Source organism: Montipora capricornis, chromosome 1 (genome assembly GCF_036669925.1).
Source record: "Montipora capricornis isolate CH-2021 chromosome 1, ASM3666992v2, whole genome shotgun sequence".
Classification (NCBI taxonomy): Eukaryota; Metazoa; Cnidaria; class Anthozoa; order Scleractinia; family Acroporidae; genus Montipora; species Montipora capricornis.
The window spans coordinates 50705180-50726226 of NC_090883.1; the positions used below are offsets into that span (position 1 = coordinate 50705180).

At 39.4% G+C, this 21047-nt stretch overlaps 1 protein-coding gene and 1 long non-coding RNA gene across 3 annotated transcripts; one reads left to right on the forward strand and one right to left on the reverse strand.

Moving 5' to 3' along the window:
* Positions 1 to 34: 34 nt before the first annotated feature.
* On the reverse strand, positions 35 to 14958 carry LOC138047541 (uncharacterized). Of its 2 annotated transcripts, none has more exons than XR_011131870.1 (3): positions 14854 to 14958; positions 13763 to 13829; positions 35 to 2097 (listed from the first exon to the last, which is right to left on the reverse strand). It is a non-coding gene; the product is annotated as an uncharacterized lncRNA (long non-coding RNA). The 2 variants fall into 2 exon arrangements; XR_011131868.1 differs by lacking the exon at positions 35 to 2097 and adding an exon at positions 9036 to 9123.
* On the forward strand, positions 9684 to 19163 carry LOC138047519 (uncharacterized). Its single transcript, XM_068894405.1, has 7 exons — positions 9684 to 9984; positions 10694 to 10786; positions 12080 to 12136; positions 13794 to 13844; positions 16370 to 16693; positions 17327 to 17565; positions 17918 to 19163. Exons 1-7 carry the CDS (start codon positions 9861 to 9863, stop codon positions 18230 to 18232), a joined length of 1203 nt encoding a protein of 400 aa, XP_068750506.1. The 5' UTR covers positions 9684 to 9860; the 3' UTR covers positions 18233 to 19163.
* Positions 19164 to 21047: the final 1884 nt, after the last annotated feature.

The window sequence follows — 21047 nt, forward strand, 5'->3', positions numbered from 1 at the left end:
AAAATTAGAAATAACCTAACTATCCTAAACAAAATACAAAAACTTACTACAACTAATCTAACTAAAACCTGTTTTTCATAAATGCCGTGTATACCCTAACATTAAAAATGAAGATTAACTAATCGTTTAAATTGACTTAGATATTTAGCTTCTCTCACGTTACAGGGAAGGCTGTTCCAGAGGACTGCTCCGCTATAACTAAAGCTGTTTTTCATGAAATTAGTTCGCGGAAACGGGACAAATAGTTTGTTAACAGAGTCCCTCAGGGAATAGCGCGTTTCATTTCGTTTAACAAATTTAGAAGACCGTTTAAAGCAAGACCATTTAAAGACTTGTATATATACCATTAAGGCTTTCTGTATTTGAAATTGAGTGCTCAAGTCTTTCCAATCGAGTTGTCTAATTAAGCGGTTAGCATCAGCATCATAGCTACATAAGGTTAAGACGCGAGCGGCATTGTTCTGAAGCTTCTGTAGCCTGTCAAATAACGTTTTACCACAAATACCCCAGACAGGTTTGCAATAGTCGAAATGAGGTTGAATTAATGCACTGTATATATAATGAAGTTAATGCTATCAACCCATTAGCTAAGACAAGAATATGAACACACTTAGTGGGGTAAAGGGGTAGGGGATTAAGCAATCCAGTCGCAAAATAGCTGACATAACATGTTGGTCTAAAGCTAGTATTATGCAACAAAGAGAGATGATAGTTCTCTCTCAAGGGTGAAAATCCCTTGGCTGCGGAAGGGGTAGTAATGCCCTACAGGAGGTGATAATCCTCCGGGGTAACACTCATTCCCATGGCAACACAGCTATAGGGGTACCGATCCCCAGAATGAATAGCTACCAAAAGTCTATGGGTGAAAGTGTGACCAGCATGGGAGCACTTAATCCCCAACCCTGACTTTATTGTACTATTAACAAATATAAACACCTCTTAATGAGCAACAAAATATTAGCAATAGGAATAACAAGGTGCTATCTTGTAAAGGAATATATATTATTGACAGTTGACAATAAGTCAAACTGCCAGAGTTCATGTCCTTCAAGATTGTTGTGACTATGTTGTTGCTGCTTTTGTTTTGTTTTTTTTTGTAGACTATAGCTATTAAGGCTTCCCATATTGTCTTTTGAGTACTAGTAATTGTGAAATTCTACCACTACAAACGGAAGGGTGGGAGGGAACTGTGATTCTTGTCAAAGCTGAAGAACAGAATGAATCACTGAACAGAAGCAAACAGAGAAACACGCTTTGATTGACAGAGGGAAAAGCCAGTGCTGTGATTGGACAATAACTGACTGCGCATGAGGCCCATAGGCTAAATAAGCTTTTTGCCCCTGTATTGCTAGCATTTACAGATACATGATTGTTTGCTGTTAGCTTGACTCTAATAAGCTAAAGGTTGTATTATTAACTGTAATTTATATTCTATAAATTTTCTAGTAGGTGGAGGGACAAAAGGTATAATTCTTTTTATTGCTCCTATCCCGGAAGTGACCTTTTAAGATAAGTGGTGATAAACAGAATAGACTCAAGAGTCGAATATTATTACTACAGTATTGTCTTGTTTCTTAGTTATTCCTCACGGTCGAGAAGTTAAGGGCATGTTTAGCGCTTACTTTAATTGGAAAAGCAATTCATAACTTCAATTCCATGAGATGACTTTGGTATGTTTTGCTTTAATGTGCACCTTAGCCTAAATATTTTTTGGTTAAAATTTACATCTTCCCATCCAAAATAAACACAATTTACCATTTTCAACTCGAAATATTGCTCTCCCCGTGCCATACAAGTTTCTTGAAGTTAGAAAAACTAGCAGTTACTTGGACCCACGACTGAGCTGTAAGAGGCATGGGTCTACTCTTAGTTTTACTTCAAAAACTGCTTCGCAATGCAAAAACTACTTTCATAATAGATCACTGTCACTTATTCACCTCTTACGACACATGGAACGAACTGGAAAATGACTATAGCCCAGATGGCCTACCGCTGGATCAAAACTTATTAGCTGTCATGACCGTCGTGGTATTAACCTGGGACTGGTTATACCTTTTCTGGTCACCGTCATAGTTGACTCCCACCTGAATAGCTTTTCTGCATCAAAATAATAACAAAAATAATAGTAATTGTTTTATATATAGCACCATTTCCCTTGGGTCCAAAGCCGCTTTACAGAAAAATTTCTAATTACATTAATTCTATAATAATAATTATAACAATAATAATAATAATAATAATAATAATAATAATAATAATAATGCGATAATTAATCGTAAAAACAATTAAAATAGACGACTAAAAATTGCTCAAGAACGATACTGAATAACCAAGCTACTACTTTAAACAGCTACGTTTTGAGTTTGGAGTCAACGTCCAAAAGAGATGTACTTATTCCTAATTCTAAAGGAAGGCTATTCCACACGATTGGAGCAGGATAAATGATGCATGTTGGGAAATTTCTCAACTAGTTTTCCTCCACTGTTTTTCAGCAGTCAGCTGTGATACAGACAGACTTTGTAAACTTTGTCCTTAAAGGTTATGTTCCGAGTTGTAAATCAAAAGATCTGTCTCAGATATAGAAATAAAAAGGCTTTACTTACGCATGCAAGTATTGTAATTTCTGGTCAAGGGAACACTTAGCTATGGATCACGGAGCGAGTCTGAGCAGTGGCTTCATCAAATCTTTGTAAATTCAATTCCTTTCTTAAAGTGCTACTATGATCAAAAAATCACTTCCTTTTTTTCTTTAGATTTTGAAAGCGTGATTGCTTAACACTTGACTGGCAAAATTTTGAACTTTGATTTTTATCCAAAGGCTGTTTACTTTGAGTGTAAGTTCTGGACTTCACGGTCCGCCATTACTCATGTTCCAAACTGACCGATTCGGCCTCAGAGGGTTGGATCTTAGGAAAAGTGACGTCATTGACTCACTGGCTCACAATTCCAGCGTGTAAACGCAGCTTATTGTATATGCAAACACGAGTTTAAAAGTCTGAAACCCTCAAACTCCCGTGCTGCATATTAATTCAGCCGCGTACATACGCATTGCACTCTTAAGGATGTTCGCGCCAAAATCTTCCTACGGTGAGATTTACTTCATTTCTCGCCTAGAGTTAGGTCATAAAGTACTTACCCCAAAAATAAAAAAAAAATTGGGGGTCACCGACTTTGTTTCGGAGAAAATGGCAGTGGAAAAATGCCTTAATTTCGATAAATCTGTCATAATAACGAAAGGTAGCCTTATCTGCTCATCCATCGAAAATCCTAAAAATAAACTGTTAGAGTGAAGGTTTCCGTGCATAGGTTTTTAGGGGTGGGATTTTAAGATAATTTCATGCCGCTAGGGATGTGGTTAACAGTAGAGTTCATCCTGGACGAGCGTTTTCGTAACCTCTATCCGTTGCAACCACTACCGGAATTCGATGGCACGAGGAAAGAAAATTAAAAAAAAAGATAACTTCTTACGGTGAGATTTTTTTCATTTTATCATATTTTGTAGATAGTAAGTAGAGTAAGTGATTCATGATTAAAAAAATAGGGGTCACCGATGATCCAAGGGAGTAAAATCGATGTGATTTTACGAAACTCTTGGAAAACTTCGTTTGTCACGTTTTTGCGTGACCTGTCGGGGAAGGACTGGAACCCAAGAGAGGATCGATCGTTGAAGGGATGAAAGGTTTTTACCCCAAAACAAAGCTTTCTCGAGCAAAGCAACGAAGTTTTAAGCAGTCGTCATCTTCATTTGGTTAGTGTTTTGTATAATATTTCTCCATTGCCGTCATGCTCGTCTTGTGGAGTGTGGTTTTTGTGAAATTTAATCGCTGGTTTTTTCCACGCAGGTCCGGACTATTCAAGCCGACGAGGACGAAAATACTGCTCTATTTTCACGAAAGTAAAGGAAAAGAACTTCAAAAACATATATTCATCTTGAACTTAAGTTCGTAGGGTAATAAAAACATTAAAAAAAGAAACAGCCCCTTTAAATTTACAAAACGGTTCGTCCTCGAGTTTTCCAAACTTTCAGCCACTGCTCGATCAGCAGCTACCATTTAAAGAGCTTTTCCATCCTCCCGCTCACTTCTCTTTAACGTTTCATGATGATTCGGAAATAAATGTGCCATTCTTTTGCCGCTCTGGAATGTTTTTCCCCGGCGTTTTTGTCGCCATGTTATTTTAACTAATGCTTGAACAATATTTATTAAAGTCAAGTAGACTAGTGCACGACTGATAAAAACAACGCGAACATCAGTCGTGCAGTAGTCTACTTGACTTTCCTAAATATTTTTAATCAATTTTGACTGATCACGATCTTCTCTTATCCAACGCTGTGCAAGACTTATCGACCACGGTTTCTGCAAAGGTTTTCAAACCTCAACTTCACTAATGCTCGAAGTAATGCGTGACATATTACAGTCGCGTTACCTGCGCAGTTACGTTGCGCACAAACAATTAGCGCGAACGTCCTTAAACTATTGAGTCTTTGACGTCATTTTCTCCTCGATCCAGCTATCTCAAGATATTAAAGTTAGTAATGGCGGACCATTAAATAGGAAAATTCCAGTTAAAATAAACAGGTCTCTTTTTTCAAATCAAGTCTTAAAAACTTGGGTCAGTTACTGTTTAGTTAATTAACATAGTTTTGAAATCCAGAGGAAAATAGAAATTGATTGTTTGGTCATAGTAGCACTTTAACAGTGTCAGCAGAAAATGCGTTTTATGACCTATGGGTTTCACATAAAATTAAGGGAAATTAGAAGTTATGCCCCTTTAAAATAAGGAAATATTATCATTACCATTATCGTTAGCATTAACTATTATTATGGTAGACTTTATTGGTAAAATCACTCAGTGCATATATTAACATAACTACATGCACTACAGACACAGTTTTATGAAATAACCCATTTCTGGGACCGTTCAATTGTTAACCTTGCTACTTTCGGCCCAAATAGCATATTCAGTTCTTTGTCTAGGTGTTTATATTATGCACCAAGATAGTCAAATACTATGGTGATAAGCTTCACGTTTCTTCCGTACTCCATTTGGGTCAAGTGATAGAGTGAAAAGTCGCACACAAAGAGAGTCTACTTGTAGAATTCCCCAGTTGACTTTGATGGAGCCAATGGTTTCTTTTCCCTTGTTAGTGGTTACTTCCACGTTGATGTTCCATGTTTTCATAACAGACTTAATAAGATGGATGAGGTCTGCATTATGTCATGCATTTCAAGAGTTTTGGTGATCCACTGGTGTGAGACAGAGTCGAATGCCTTCTTTACATCTACCCACAATCGGCGACAAAATTAGTTGAGACAGTTGCCAACAGAGCACACTGGCAACGACACATTCATTGCTTGCAAAGAAAACTTGCCAAAAAGTACGTTTCCGAGATACCTCTCCCTCCCCCACCCTAATCAATGTTGTATCGCTGTCGACAAGGCTCGTAGAAAACAGAAAAAACACAACATTGTCCAGGGGGTGCGGGGGAGGGGCCATTTTCGGACCGAACATGCCAGCAGAGCACACTGGCAACGACACATTCATTGTTTGCTGAGAAAACTTGTTCAAAAAGTTCGTTTCCGGGATACCCCTCCCTTCCCCACCCTAATCAATGTTGTACCGCTGTCGACAAGGCTCGTAGAAAACAGAAAAAAACACAACATTGTCCCGGGGGTGCGGGGGAGGGGGCCATTTTCGCACCGAGCTTGAAATCGACTCTAATGCATAAGAGAGTCTCAACAATTTTGACGCCGATTGCAGGTACAGGATAAGTCATCATCATCATCATCATCATCATCATCATCATCATCATCATCATTATTGTTATTGCAACCTTAGCAACGGGTCAAGGGGGTCTAAGCATTCCTGATCTGAGATCCGAGGCACCGCAGCAGTTTGCTGCCTCGAGACTATTAACCACCGCTCACGTAGATTCTATTACATCACAGAGTTCCATCATGGTGCCAGGAGAAAGATCTATGGAGGAGCTAAAGAGGCATCAACAATTACTTAAGAGAGCAAGTGCCAAAGAGAAAATGGATAGCATCGATTCAAGCCTCTCCCCAGACCTGCTGCGACTGGTCAATCAATCGAGAGACAAGGGCGCAAGTTCATGGCTGAATGCGATGCCCCTCGCAGACCAGGGTTTAGCCCTGAACAAGCAAGAGTTCAGAGACTCGCTACGCTTGCGTTATGACCTGCCCTTAGCCGATCTACCAAGTCATTGCGTATGTGGGGATAAATTCACCGTTGGCCACGCCCTCTCTTGTAAAAAGGGGGGGGGTTTGTAGCGCAGAGACATGATGGTGTACGGAACTTGTTAACGACATTCATCGACAAGATCTGCAATAATGTCGAAATCGAACCACGCCTTCAACCCCTGGACAATGAGCGATTTCATTTGAGGAGCGCTGTTACAAGTTCTGAGGCAAGGTTGGACATCAAAGCGGGAGGGTTCTGGGCAAGAGGAGTTACGGCATTTTTTGATGTAAGAGTTACGCACGTCAACTCCAAGTGTTACCAGAGCAAGCCAACATCGGAAGTGTTCAAGGAGCAAGAAGAAGAGAAGAAGCGCAAGTACCAGCAGCGGGTGTTAGATGTAGAAATGGGTTCGTTTACGCCTTTAGTGTAATGGCGGAATGGGAAACGAGTGTCAGCGGTTCTTAAAGCATCTCGCAGACAAGATAGCGCAGAAAGATACCGAGCCTTATCATATTGTAATCACTTGGCTCAGGACACAGATTTCGTTTGAACTCTTAAGATCGGTACATGCATGCGTTAGAGGTTCGCGAACGCCGTTTCGTAGCAAGATAGAGCAATCATTAGACTGTAAAATAAATGTAGCTAGTGCGGATATTTGAGATACACGGTCTATATGTTTTTATACTCGGGGCGTTTTAATGGACACTGGTTTAGCCGTCATTAGTATAATTCGATTGTATGATTTTAATATCTCTGCATCATGGAATTCGTAATTTTATAGAATTTTGAATTTTTTATTATCAATCATCTCTATTTCTTTTAATGTAAGTAAGTGAAATAAATTATTATTATTATTATTATTATTATTATTATTATTATTATTATTATTATGATTATCTGCAAGTAAAAGTAATGAAAATAACTCAAGCAGAGATCCTTGCAGCCAAAACGACGAAAAAGAGCATCATTTAAGGACGTTGGCTCCCATTGCTATTGTCACGCACACGTCATGCATCGCAGGCCACGAAGGTAAACACGATGCTAAAGGTGCAAACATTTCCACAAGAACGGAACGTGAAAGCGTGTGCATCATGGGATAGCTGTGGACCCAGGTCTTCTGAGAAATGTCACGCAAAGACGTGAAAGTGCGAATATACCATCGCTTTGAGAACTTCGCAGCGATTTTACTCTCTTGAATGCTCGGTGACCCCTATTTTTCTTACCGTAGATCACTTCCTTTTCTAATTTTGTCCATTTGAACAAAAAACAAAAAAATCTGTGCGTGAAAAGTTACAAATATTTCGCCTTTTATGCTCTGGTGTGACCGAAGTTTTCTTTCTTAGACTAATATGTATCGTTTTTCAAGGTCTATTTCACCTCAGAAAAAGACATCAGCTGCAAAAGTTGATTTAGTTATATTAGTTATGTTTAATTGAGTACGTTTACCTGATCTAAATTTCACTAAAGTAGCTTTTTTATTGCTGACAGTTGTAAGCTAAGATCGTCTTAAAATAACGCAATCTTCTAAAAGTGCACCTCATGATCTCGAAAACGAGCACGGTGACCCCCCATTTTTTTTTTTTTTTTTTTTTTTTTTGCCTTTTTGGCAAAAGTAGATCATTAACTTTCTGCGTGGCAAGTTTAAAACAAATCTCTACGTGGGAACATTTTGGGCGCGAACGTCCTTAATGCCAGAAGCACGTGACCTTGAACCGCGTGGGGCTTTTAGGACAACAAATTTTACGCCCAAATATGGACAAATATGCGCGATCTACGTTACCGTGACATCCAAATCAGGAAATTCTTAAACTCAAAAAACCCCAGCTCTGAACCAAAGTTAAACGCTTCAAGTTCATGAGCTTGTGTTAATATCTAATGCCTAAGCACGCATGATTTCGATGGCTGTAAAAAATGCCACTACTATGCAACAACAGAACTAATAACGCCTGCAATACCTCACCGAATGAGTGACTCTTTCAGACTTCATAAATTGCTCCAAGTGCAGCAAATAAGATATGTTTGAAAAACTGTTGCAAATATGTGCTCAATCAGTAAACGATTTCGAAAACCTCCCCATTTCACTGATAACATGGAATGTAAGTTTTCGAAATGTTTTGTCAAAAATTTCACAAAACGTCGCTTTGTGGCGTTGATATGAAAATCAGTTCGACATATTTTCCACTTCAGTGCTACATGAAAAAAAAAGTTGAAAAAGGATAGTTTGGACGAAAACATGTGATTTGACGCTGATGTGAACGCTCTCCCAATTTGATCATCTATTCTAATCAGTCTGCCGGGAAAGAATGATTGCCAAGGAACGAATTAAATCTCCAAGAAGTAGTACAAGAAACATTGAAGTAATGCTAAAAAGATCTCACATCAACACCACTAGCAACCGGAAGCGTCTTAATTGAACATAAATAGAAAACGCTTAGGTCACAACATATGCGGTGGGTGTGATGCCCAGCTTCATAAAATACCCCTCGATTAAGTTATATCATTACCAAGGTCTAGAGGAGACTCATGAATGGGCGGACAAAGTCAAAACTCAAAAATAGCTTTCAAGATCGACATATCTAACAAGGGGTTCCGATCACCGTCTTACCCCAGGATTATTTAAAATCATGAAAATAGCCAGACCGTAAAAAAATAAATTCTTGAGAACAAATATATTGCACATGCGTGGCATAATTTTCAATTGGGAAGGTCCCCGCGGTATACAAATTGAAGAACCAAGTAATGCTTTTCAGGGATTACTTAAGTTTTCGAAAAACAAAACATAACAGGAAACCTTGAAGGAATTTATATTATTCCTACCTGTTTCGCAAACCACCGTAGTTTTTGTACCCAACGGCATTTGAAATTTCAGGAAGCTTTAGGAACTCAACGCCGGACAATGTTCTGACCAAAGAATATTTTTCGCTGGGAAAAGTAAATTAAAACACTCCGTAGCAACGTCGGTACCAGTCTCAAACGTATTTCAACTAAGATAACTGCCAAAAATAGACTATGCGATTTCCAATTTATGGCCGGTATCACATTTAAGTGGCAATAAGTCAAGCGTTTTTAAGTAATGCGAGCAAGCGATACAAGAGCTGAAAGCAAAGAATCCAATGTACTAAACGATATCCAAGACAGTTTATCAAATCTTTTTTCGCTATCACTACATTTCTTTATCTCCTCTTCAAATTTTGTGGTCTCTCTGTCTACACGTAATTATTCAATTTGTTCCTATAAGGAACTTAGGAGTCGTCTTTGTATATCAGCCCAAGGAAGAAAGGTGGAACTAGAAAATTTACGCCATAAAATCTATCTTGACCGTTTTTGAACACCAAAATCGAAAATTGTCAATAATTTACTTATTTCCAAGCAAGTTTTTTCTTTAAAGAAAGAAATCTAATTTGCGATTGGTTCCAACAATCGAGCAACAAAGCGGGTGTCCCACACTGAAGAAATTCAAAGGTAAATTATTAATTCAAATTAACCTTTTGTGGCTGATCGACCAGTGTGACTCGGTCATAAAATAACTGGAAATTTACCTTTGATTTTTCTGAAATGATCGTTTGAAGGGTAGTATTTTCTGCAGATAGGGTAAATATACAGTGTCGGCCTCGAAGTGCAATTACGTTTCGTACTGTATCCGAGTGAAATCGAACAGGATGGATTGTGTGTTTTACTGCATCCTTGTCGTGATTTGCTGTTCAAGATTGTCCTTAAGTGCTTCCAATGATGACACCGGTGATTTTAAAGACGAGAAGGGTAAAGCGTTAAATAACCTTAAAGGTAAAATATTTTTCTTCTTTGCTCCAGGAGCTTAAACTCCCGAGAATGAAGCCGAATTTGTTATGTGAACGTTGACAACATGAAAAACACTTTTCTTGATAATAAGTACCTGCCGTTCGAGGGAACCGTTCAAGTGTTGTGCTCCGATCACGATTCAGTGCTTGCGACATTCTCGGGATATTTTTGACAACGAAACTCTTTAAATTGCAAGTCTTGAAAATCTCGAAAATTATCCTGTAGTAAGATGCCAACAAAGTCCAGCAAGAATGAATGAATTTGCATATTAACTTCCCCATGTTTCTTACCAATGCGAAATGACAGATAATTCAGTTGAACACCCTAGTCGCATAAGTGTTCTTTTATTACTAGAAAATTAATTTCGATTATTAGAGGAACGATGACAGTTTCTGATAAAAGAGCATTCCAGTAAACCACCAGAATTCTTGGAATATTTTTTTAGTAGTAATTTCCACTGAACCAAATTTGACTCTCCTGAAGTCGTACCAATGGTGCTCTGTCTGCATCAGTCATCAGGCGCTCTTTCGGTGATTATGTTTGACTGAGTAAACTGCGAATTTCAAATTTGCTACCAAAGGCTATATGTGCCGCGCCTTTTACTATTAAGGAATGTTTATGACGTTAAAATGTACCGGTAGACTTTAAAGTTCATAAAAATTCGCTGACTACTGATTCTTGTTTTCACGTGCAGTTGTGCCAGGTAGCAAGAGAGGCAATGTTGATTATCACAACGTAGAACAAGAGGCTGGAAAAGCCGTCCTAAAGCTATTAGACGCAAAAATAGGTGAGCTCAGAATAAGACAAACAGGATGCAATAACTAACGGCTTTAACATGCAATCAAATGCCTTAGTCTAAACAGTGAAGTGAGGTGTTGATACTTTCGGCTATGGGAGAACGGTGGCGGACCAACGAATGAGAAGAAAAAAACGTAAAACTTTCATTGAACCTCTTATTGCGTATAACAGGCACAATGAAGAGATTGCGGTCACTAAGGAAGCGTACGTGTGCAAAAAGATATCTCAAGGTCAAGAAATCACACAGAGATTTCCAGCATCGAGATCTAATAACCAATGAATAAAGGGTGAAATACGTCTGGGTCCTGCAGTCTCAAGATTAATTGAATAGCGCGCAGTCACCAGTCAAGCATTTAAATACTATTCAGTCCAGTCGTTGGGGCGCTTGCCTTGAGCTCCGGACATTCCGGGTTCAAGACGCTTCCTGACCTCTAGTTGAGGTGGACCTGGTAGTCCCTGGTTCAACTTCTCCGTCACTTGTAGATAGCCAACTGGTTTTCCTCCAGTCAATCGTGATTCTTAAAGTTGTTTTTTTTTTTTCCCATTCTGTTCGTTTTATTAGACTGATTTAGCAACAGAACGGGAAACTCAGTTGACGACGTGCAAGCGCGCGGAATAGTCTGGATTCTACTTTAATCTGATCCGAACATGGACATTTTTTTTGCGCGCGCCGTCGTAAAATGAGGTTCCCGTTCTGTTGCTAACTCAGCCTATTGGCTCCGAAAAGCCCCTATCAATGGTTTTGTTTTTGGCTTATGTGACTTATGAGGCACTGTTTACACTATTAACATAGCCACTCTTATTCCTACATCCATCTGGACTTGTTGTTCCCTCCCAAGGACGATAGCTACACCAGCTACCTTTTCCAAACCGCTACAACCTCTCTGCGTCTCACTGATGTCTTCCAAGTGAGGGCCGCAATCGAGAGTTTGGTGTCTTTTGTGAGAGTCAAGGGCAAATGGTGGTAGTTGTTGATAAAATTTTTCCTTTTAAAAGAATGAAAATGTATTTATATATATAAACATTCAAATGTATCAGTCAGTAGTTCGCTGTCGCTGTTTGTATAGTTACGCAAATTACTTAAAATTTGTAACAAAACGCCGTGTATCCTTCGGACCCTACTAGCTTGGGACTACATCGTTGGATTTCCAGCCTTGTTGACACCAACGCAAACGTTTAGTCGAACATCGACCTCGGTCGGTTCATTTCTAACATAGTCAATGCGGAGGCTGTGTACCGTTAAGTTAATCTCTTTTAACAAAGTTTGCTTTTCTTTCTAAAGGTAAGAAGGTCAGTGACGCCGCCAAGGAAGTCACAGATTTTCTAAACGACGCTGTAGGTAAGGTTCTACACGTATCATATTTGTTACTGAACAGCTTTCCGAAACCCGTTCGTTCAAGCATTACGGATAATTTCAGCATTACACCATGAAGAGATTTCGAATGTGTCCATTGCCTCAATATAACGTGCGTCGGCCGTTGCCCGAGAGCTCCTTTGCAGGATTCGAACCTACGACCTTCCGATTACTAAGTTCGGATGCTCTACCTCGGAACTATAGGAGACTCGTCAGTGGTGACTCGGAGATACTCGGAAAAAATCAGAGTGCTCCTTTGCAGGAGTCGAACCTACGACCTTCCGATTACTGGTTCTGATGCTCTACCTCGGAACTATTGGAGACTCGTCAGTGGTGACTCGGAGATACTCGGAAAAAATCAGAGTGCTCCTTTGCAGGAGTCGAACCTACGACCTTCCGATTACTAAGTTCGGATGCTCTACCTCGGAACTATTGGAGACTCGTCAGTGGTGACTCGGGGATACTCGGAAAAAATCCAAGTGCTCCTTTGCAGGAGTCGAACCTACGACCTTCCGATTACTAGTTCGGACGCTCTAACAGTGAGCTAAATGTTCCACAAACAAGACGACCTTTGGTTGTTACCTCGAGAACACTATTATGTGCGGTTGAACCTAAAATGCTTTATGATGAATATCATGTTGCTATTGATGATAGAACAATATTCCGAGTTGTTTCTTGTGATATGTACAATGAAAATTTTCTGGCTAAACTCAAGTTTATTAAAACCTGGTATTTAGCTGGTGAAACAGTAAATGGTTAAATATGTAATTGAACACAAGAAATTGTCATAACTTTGAGACCGGTATCTTTAACTTTCTCTCGCGTTCTGTCACTTTAATAACATAACAATTCCTTATATAATATTTGTATACATATTTCCTATGTCAATATCAATGTTAGTTAAAACACTGTGAAACAAGCCGTATTTCAACAGTACTGGGTATATGTCACCTTCTGTTAACAAAAGGTCGAGGAGTCAGGAAAGTAGAACCATTGTGAATACCGTTACAAAGACAGCACTTTTTTTTCTCAGAGAAACTATAAGTAACCGGCAGTGCAATAAAGTCCTTAAATGACTGACCATTAGAAATATACGGAAGTCATTTATTTTGAATGGTGAATTGTGTCGACCTTCAGAAGAGGACAATGTTCATTTTAATGGACTGAACAACTTGAGAAATAACAAGGGAAACATGGAAAAAAGGTTGCCTTGAATAGAACTCAACCTAATTGAGCCGTGTAGTGCTACTATACATGATGCACACTGCACAGCGCGCAGGTACAAAACACAGCTCCAAAGTCCCAGGTCCTTGTTTTGCCAATACAGAGACACTCCTAACCGTTCACCAATGCTAACATTAGGCCTACAAACTAGGCCTAATTGTGCCTACGTTTAGCTTTATTGAATGTTTAAGATTCTTTCTGTATTGGTAAAACAATGACCTGTGTTAAATGTACCTGCCGCTGCACGGCACAACCACTTGAGCTAGCAAACCATGTTGGAATTAGTTAGTCAGTAGTGGATTCGTTCGACATGCGAAGATTGTGTAAGGGCTTCTTGCAGAATTCTTAAACTTTTTTAACTGAATCATTCCATGAATGCAGACTTACCAGTTAATAATGTTGGTATTCTCACGCACAGGTCATCATGCTAAGCAAAGGACAAAAAAGATCCAATCTGACAAAGAAAAAGGTAAGTCGCCAAATAGATTTTGTAATTTAAAAGACACAGACACGCCAGGTGGTGTAAAACCTCTTCAATTTCGATCCCTTGCAGGTCCCAACTTCTTAAAGAACTCATTGCCAAACTATTGTTAATGAGTACCATGGTCACTGGATTTACTCCTTACTTACCATAGTTTTATTTAGTTTCATTGTCAAGCTCATCATTATCATGATCATTACATGTCTCGACGGATGAACATATGGGGAAGATATATGTTTACAAACATTGCTTTTGTTATTCAAGTGTACTAACCACAGGAACAAAAGACCTTTTGTTTCGACAGCCAATGAGACTATGGTTGCCAAATTATTGACAATAGGTAACATCAATGATATCTTCCCTATTTCAATTGCATATACATATGTCTAAATAAAGCTTATGTGTGTACGTATGTATGTACTGACTTCGTTTTACGATTGTTCCCAATTATGAGACCTATCAAGCAAAGGACTGGTCACTGAGGAACATAACTGCAAAATTGACTGTTAATTTTCCCCCTCGAAACAATTTTAGCGCTTTCATATTGTGTCACTCGGCGCCATTTGCTAGACTTCTCAGGATTGGTTGAAAAAACAATAGGCAAAGAACAAAAACAAAAGCACTTAGTCAGAAAACAATACCGAGGTGCAGCATAATTATAGATTATGAAGTATCTCCGGTCAGTACAAAATGCGAACTGCAGAGTGCAGACTGGGTCTAAAATGCAGACTAAGGCCTTGTCCTAGGCCTGGGCCGAGGCCTTTTTTGTACCTTAGTCTGCATTTTAGACCCGGTCTGCAGTCTGCAGCCTGCATTTTACACTGACCGGAAGTATCTCAAGTCAACTCAAACGTCGACAGTTGATTTACATAACAAACTCAAAATACCCACCGCCTTTCTCATGCACATCAAATATTTTGTTTAATTCTAACTACTTCGCATTTACATAAGTAAAGGAGAAAGCATTCCACCAAAACGAAATCAATTCAAACCTCACTTCTTCTCAAAGACGGATCATTGAAGCGGTCCGTTTTCCTCCGTGGGCGGTCCAAGTGGTTCTTTTCTGGTATTTAAATCGACTGATTGATTAAATGATAATGCCCACATCTATATTCCAGCTTAGGGAGGCAGTCAAAGAGAGACCTTACCCTGAAACACAACTCGATTAAGTTTTCTTCAAAACAGTGACCATTTTGTTTAGGTCTGTATAACCTGCTTTGTAACCGTTCCTTACACCATTTCGCGCCCTCGAGAATCGGGTCAGCGGCTCGTTCCTCGAAAGCTCCTCTCGTCTCAGAAAAATCAGTCTTGAAGGCTTAAAAGCTCGTCGTCTTCAAGATACAGAGGAAATTGTGGTACCCGGAAGGGGTTGCAGGACCCAGCTACGACAACGTCTCTCGTGATCATGAATGATAAAGAAAACGATGTGCACAAAAATATTATTCAGCGGAAACAATCCTAAACACAGTGGAATTGCATCCATTGAAATCAGATGTTAAAAATTGCGTCATTAATACAATAATATCAGTCTATTTCTTATATAGCGCTATTTACAACAAAGAGAAAGATCTCTGAATAGCGCTTAACAAAAACATAATAAATATATGTTATTCACCGGCCGGGAGGTCCGTATTGGCAGGGAAAAACTGTGCCCGAGGTCTCGAGACATAGGGCACAGTTTTTCCCAATACGAACCAACCAAGGCCGGTGAATAACATTTTTATTTATTTCTAAATTCTATTTTTAGAAGGTAGGAGAAACTACTAAGAAAAACTGGAAAAGTCATGTTTTTATTTTACACATTGTCTCATCAACATGTCAACAAATGTACAATAAAATTAATCGGTCAGGAATATTTTTACACTGTGTGAAGTTTCGCTTTCAAAAGTCAACAAATTTGGCGAAATGTAGAAGAAGCCATTTTTTTCAATTCGCAACTTCACTCTGCGCTTAGCGTAGTTGGTTACCATGACTGTGGTCAGGAGATAGGAAAATACTGCCTGCTCCCGGAACCAATCAGATTGCAGGATTCTCAGGATACCGCCCGCTCACGATCAAAGAAATAAATAATGATATATATTTACAAAGAATAAACAATAACTACTAAATTACAATCTAACAATCTCTTAATAAATAAATAAATGCAATCGAACCTAAAAATAATAGATGAGCTAGGAAGACAACGCGGCCATAAAGAGATGTAATTGGTCAGCCTCGAGAACTGTGTTAACGAATAATGATTTATGAGAGCTAGACTTCCCAACTATAACACAAATGGACCCAAATGTACCCTCAGTAACATAATGTGAAAGACGATGCGTGCCATGTTTTCTCTTTTGCTCAATTTAATCTTTCGTTTTAGTTAACCGATGTAGTTGCCGTTAAAGTAACTTTTTTTCAACGCTTTCTGAAGCAAAAAACACCAAGTATAAGATTTAAGATACAGGATACTTCATTTCAGGAGTTCATGATCATGACTAAATTTAAGAGTATTGTGTTTGATGTCTCCACAGAAATATCACTTCTTCACCTTGGTGCAAAGAAAGTACTAACCCATAAACCCGAAGCTAACAAGCCAAAAAAGAATAAGGATGGCTCCTTTCTTGTAAACTTCAAGATCCCTTATATCGTCACACCCGTTGTTAAGAAAAAGAAGCCGAAAGCAAAGAAGTTTCAGCCTAAAAAAGTCAAGAAACCTCACCACATAAAGAAATTTCATCATCGTATTGTACATCACAAAAAACATTATCCCCAACATTATCACCACGCGCATGTTCAGGATGTCAACAGACCTCCAGCAGCACCGCAGCCTAGCTATAGTCGCCCACCAGCACCAGGTAGTTATAAACTTTTACTAAGAGCAATCATATACAGAAGTCTTTTTTCGGTACAATTTACTCAATTGCAAATCACTCATTTATGTACACAAAAGTTCATAACCCGTAATTCTCGATCTGCGGTGGAATGAGACCCATCAGTTTACGGTATTGTCTACTTTTAGAATGGTCACTGCTAGATGTTTGCAGGAACAAAATGCAGCGGCATCGCGTTCCGCGCGCGATTTTGCATTTAGCACGTACAATCCCTCGTGCGGCTACTTCGTTTCGGACCAATCAGGAGAGTTGCGAACATTAGGCCGAATCTGATTGGCCATTATTTGGCGGGACATTTATTCTAAATTTAGATAATACCGTAAACTGATTGGGACAAGGTCATATTTCCTACCAGCGAATCAAAACGCGCGTCTAACAACACAACCAGTCAAAATTCGTGTGATGTCACAGCCGTATTTCCATACTCTCATCTAAACACAGCTATTGACCAATGAGAGTGCCCGTACTATACTAATTATTTTATAAATAGTAATGGTAATCCAGTACTGTGAAGTAAAGCTGCGTGATAAGGTTTACTTACCATATATACTCAGAAATGACAAATGTTTGCCTAACGCCCACGTTACTGCTCCACAGTTGCCCCACAACAAGCACCTTCTCCAAACTACAACGCCATTGATTTGACTTTCAATGGTTACAACTGGACCTACAAGTACGCAAATGATCAAAGCTCAGACAGGACTCCTTGTCAAGGCAACTGCATGGACCCGTGTACACAGGCATGCTCCATGAGCCAAGATTGCTGTTGCTGCGACCCAAACATGATGACCCAGATGCAGGGCCAAATGAATCCGGCCGCAGCTTATCCGACTCAGGTAAGTCATTGCAATGGCTTATCCCATATATATGCGGGGTTCTTTTTCATTGTTGCAAGCAATGACTTATAGTTGCAAAATTGTAAAATTCGTTTCTTATTTGATGAAGAGTATTCATGACCTTCCGCTAAGACGTAGAATGCTTTACTAATGAAGTAACCCTAACTAGCTATAGCACCTCACATTACACTCTAATCGGTTAAGTCTAGTGGGAGAGAACGCTATTCCTTCTGCAGGCCTTGGTTCATTTAACAGCGTACGTAATCTTGTCTCTTTTCGGCATTCTATGCTAAAATAGACAATAGTGCCAATTCACTCCAGAAAATTGAATGAAATGACAATAATTTCTCAGGTCACTCCGGCTCCACCTATGTACCAGCCGTCTGTTCTTGAAACAGCTGCCCAGCCGCCAGCCTCGTGTCCACTTCCCTGCAAGCGAAACTGTTTCACTTACTGCCCGGAGGAATGCTGTGGGATCGCCGGAAAGCGGGACGAGGTTATAGGCAGTGAGGGGTCTGGGAACGAACAAACCACCGAGCAGGACAGTGGAAGCGCAAAGGAGGCGTTGGAACAGAATGAAAAGAAAATTGCTAAGCAACAAGAAATCAAGGATCGCAGCCAAGAAGGAAGTTCTAAAGACAACATCAAAGACGAGAATGTTGAATAAGATTATTGAAGATGACGCGGTTATCTTATTTCAAATGCTTGTTCAGTAATGTTGTGCGCTACAAGACTTGACGAAAGTGCAGACGGGAAAAGCAGTCAAGGAATTTCGAAATCCCAGAGGGTCTTAAAGGCGATTAACGAATTCAAATAAGGATGGTGCTAGGTGTTGAGTTTTACTAGTGCTCTAACACTTTAAAAGCATTTTCCAGCATGGCAGAATCTAGGGGTTTTCTTTTCTAATTCCCATCCAAAGATTTCTGCTTTAACCCCGAGTTGACTGTGCAACAAAAACCTTTTGGTTACCATGGCAGCCCTCAGTTTCTCTTCAGTGTTGATATTTACTACGACATTAACTTGATTTTTTGAGAGCATGTTGTTTATTTGTTTGCCGAATGGCATAATTTGCATCCGAGAGTAGCCAGGGTGAAAAAGATGTATCGAGGGACATGAATAATTATTACGACCACGAAAGTCATGTCATTGTCATTGTTGTTAATAGACTTGGCGGCCCACAGGGCCACCAAGAGGAGTGCCATACTCATAAAAACCCATAAGTTGCTTTTCTCATGGTAATCATGGCTAGCAGTATTTCTCGTGGGCGCGTCCGCACGACGACGACGACGACGACGCCGACGAAGTCGCAGAAGAATTAACAATATTCTAATAATAATTAATACTTGTATACTTGTGCTCAACATGCCGGCCAAAATCCATTGCAGACCCTTTTGCGAAATGCAAATTTGGATAGAATCAAAGTAACCGAGTTACGCTGCATGATGAAAGAAGGTGTAGAAATTGGTTGAATGTCGATTCTGTCGATTTGACGTGAGCAGAAGTTATGAGTCTCTTGAAAAATGTTCAGTGTTAATATAATGAACAACGTTTTCATGTAAAATACCTATCATTATCGACCATTAAAAAAATTCAAACAACACATACAATCGTTGTATTTATTTGTCGAATTATTTCTCATAAACAAGTAATTACATTTTTAATTTCATTATCCAAACAGGGACGAAATAATTTGGAACTGAGAAAAAGAAAGGAATTTTATTTGAGTGTCAAGACTTCTAGCTCTAAGACACTAATTGGGGATTCTGTAAACTGAAATCAACAAATGAACTCCACTCAAATCAAATGTTGGTTTTTGAGGAGATGGAAACCCGGGGTACCTGGAGAAAAAAACAATCGGTGCAGAGTAGAGCACCAACAAACTCAACCCATACATGAAACCGAGTCCGGAAATCGAACCCGGGCCACATTGATAGGAGGCGAGTGCTCTCACCCCTGCACTATCCTTGCACCCTTATGACATTTTAAAAATCGCCACCTAATGAGTGGCTGGGTGGGAGGTGTCAAAGAGCTGACGCGATTCAGGCAGAGCCTCCTTTTCTCCTCCTCGATAAAGAAAAAGGCAAAAGGAGGCTCTGCTCGCAGGGTGCGTCAGGGCACACGATGTGTAACAATCGAGAAAACGAATGGGTGTGGTTTGCCGTTCACCGTAAACGCTATGCTAAATCTCTCGAATAGCGTATACTGGAAGTACGTAAAAACTGCGTTTACTTAAGGTAATTCCCTTGAAATTGTTCTACTATCAAACTTTTTTGAAAACTTGGCATAATGAACATTCGTGATATGAACATTAAAAAAATGCAGTAAAAAAATGGGGTCACCGTGCTTGTTTACGCGTCAGCAGGCTTGTAAAATGGGGTATTTTTACTGTTTTCGCGTTAAAAGTTCAAATCACCTTCATACAGAATTAAGTCTTGGTTACTTCAAAGACACAAAATTTTATTTTGAAAATAAAGCTTCTTTTATTTACATAAGCAGTAATGCTTCATTTACGCCGACTTTGATTCTCTGGCTGTGGGAATAGTGCACTTTTTGGGACAGTTCCGTGGTTAGCTTGAAGTCCTCGCCTTGGGTAAAATACACCCAGTACGGAACTGTTTTCCAAAACAAATTCATGTTCTACTTCTGTTTTTCTTCTTCAAATATGTTCTTTATTAGACTGTTCCTAGCAAATACCTGAAAAAAAATTCGGGGTTCACCGTGCTCGTTTGAGAGAAAAGGAGCATTTATTTCGTTATCGGGTTTAGTTTGAGCGAAATCTCTTACGTTTTGTATGCGCACGTGCTCATGTGCGCGCGCTAATGACGCGAAAATCGTGCGCAGTAGGGATGCGCAATGCAATACTAAGGAATTACCTTAACCCTAAAGTGATATACAAATCTCATCATGAAGAAATGTCGAATTTAAAGAAGTCAGGCAATGGAAAACTTTTTGCAGTGCTAAAACGGACTACCGATTAGTGAAAAACGATGAAATTTACAGCATGTATAGTTCTGAGAATTTGGCGACTATAACGTCATATCACGTGACCATAACACTTTTGGTGATTTGATAGAACCACCATTTAGGATTCTCACTTTCATCAAAACCTCTATAAAAGACTATAATGTATCTAATTTAGCCTATAAAAAATGGCAGAAGCAACGGCAATTCAGACAGGAAAATTACAGCTTATGTATTGACTCGAAGTTTTTGTCCTGCAATGATCTCTAGGCCTCAAAATATGTTGGTAAAACCCTTGCTGTTATGGAAACAGTTTTTTACGTTGCGGAAAAGTCTGACGGCGGCGTACTTTAATAGTCTTTAATTTTCTTAACTTGACTTTCTTAAGTCAACTAATTGCAGTTGACGTGAGCAAAGAGAAATCAAAAACCAAAAACAAGAGAAAGTATCAGTGCTAGCAATGACTTACTATTTCCGAGTCTGACATCAGAATATCGCCATCTTTTCTTCGAGTTTTGCCG

What these genes read in the sequence shown, in the direction of transcription:
- LOC138047519 (XM_068894405.1), top strand. Translation starts at nt 9,861, where the DNA reads ATGGATTGTGTGTTTTACTGCATCCTTGTCGTGATTTGCTGTTCAAGA. An exon ending in GCTATTAGACGCAAAAATAG is followed by an intron (nt 10,787 to 12,079) that starts GTGAGCTCAGAA and finishes TTCTTTCTAAAG; the next exon opens with GTAAGAAGGTCAGTGACGCC. An exon ending in CCGCAGCTTATCCGACTCAG is followed by an intron (nt 17,566 to 17,917) that starts GTAAGTCATTGC and finishes ATAATTTCTCAG; the next exon opens with GTCACTCCGGCTCCACCTAT.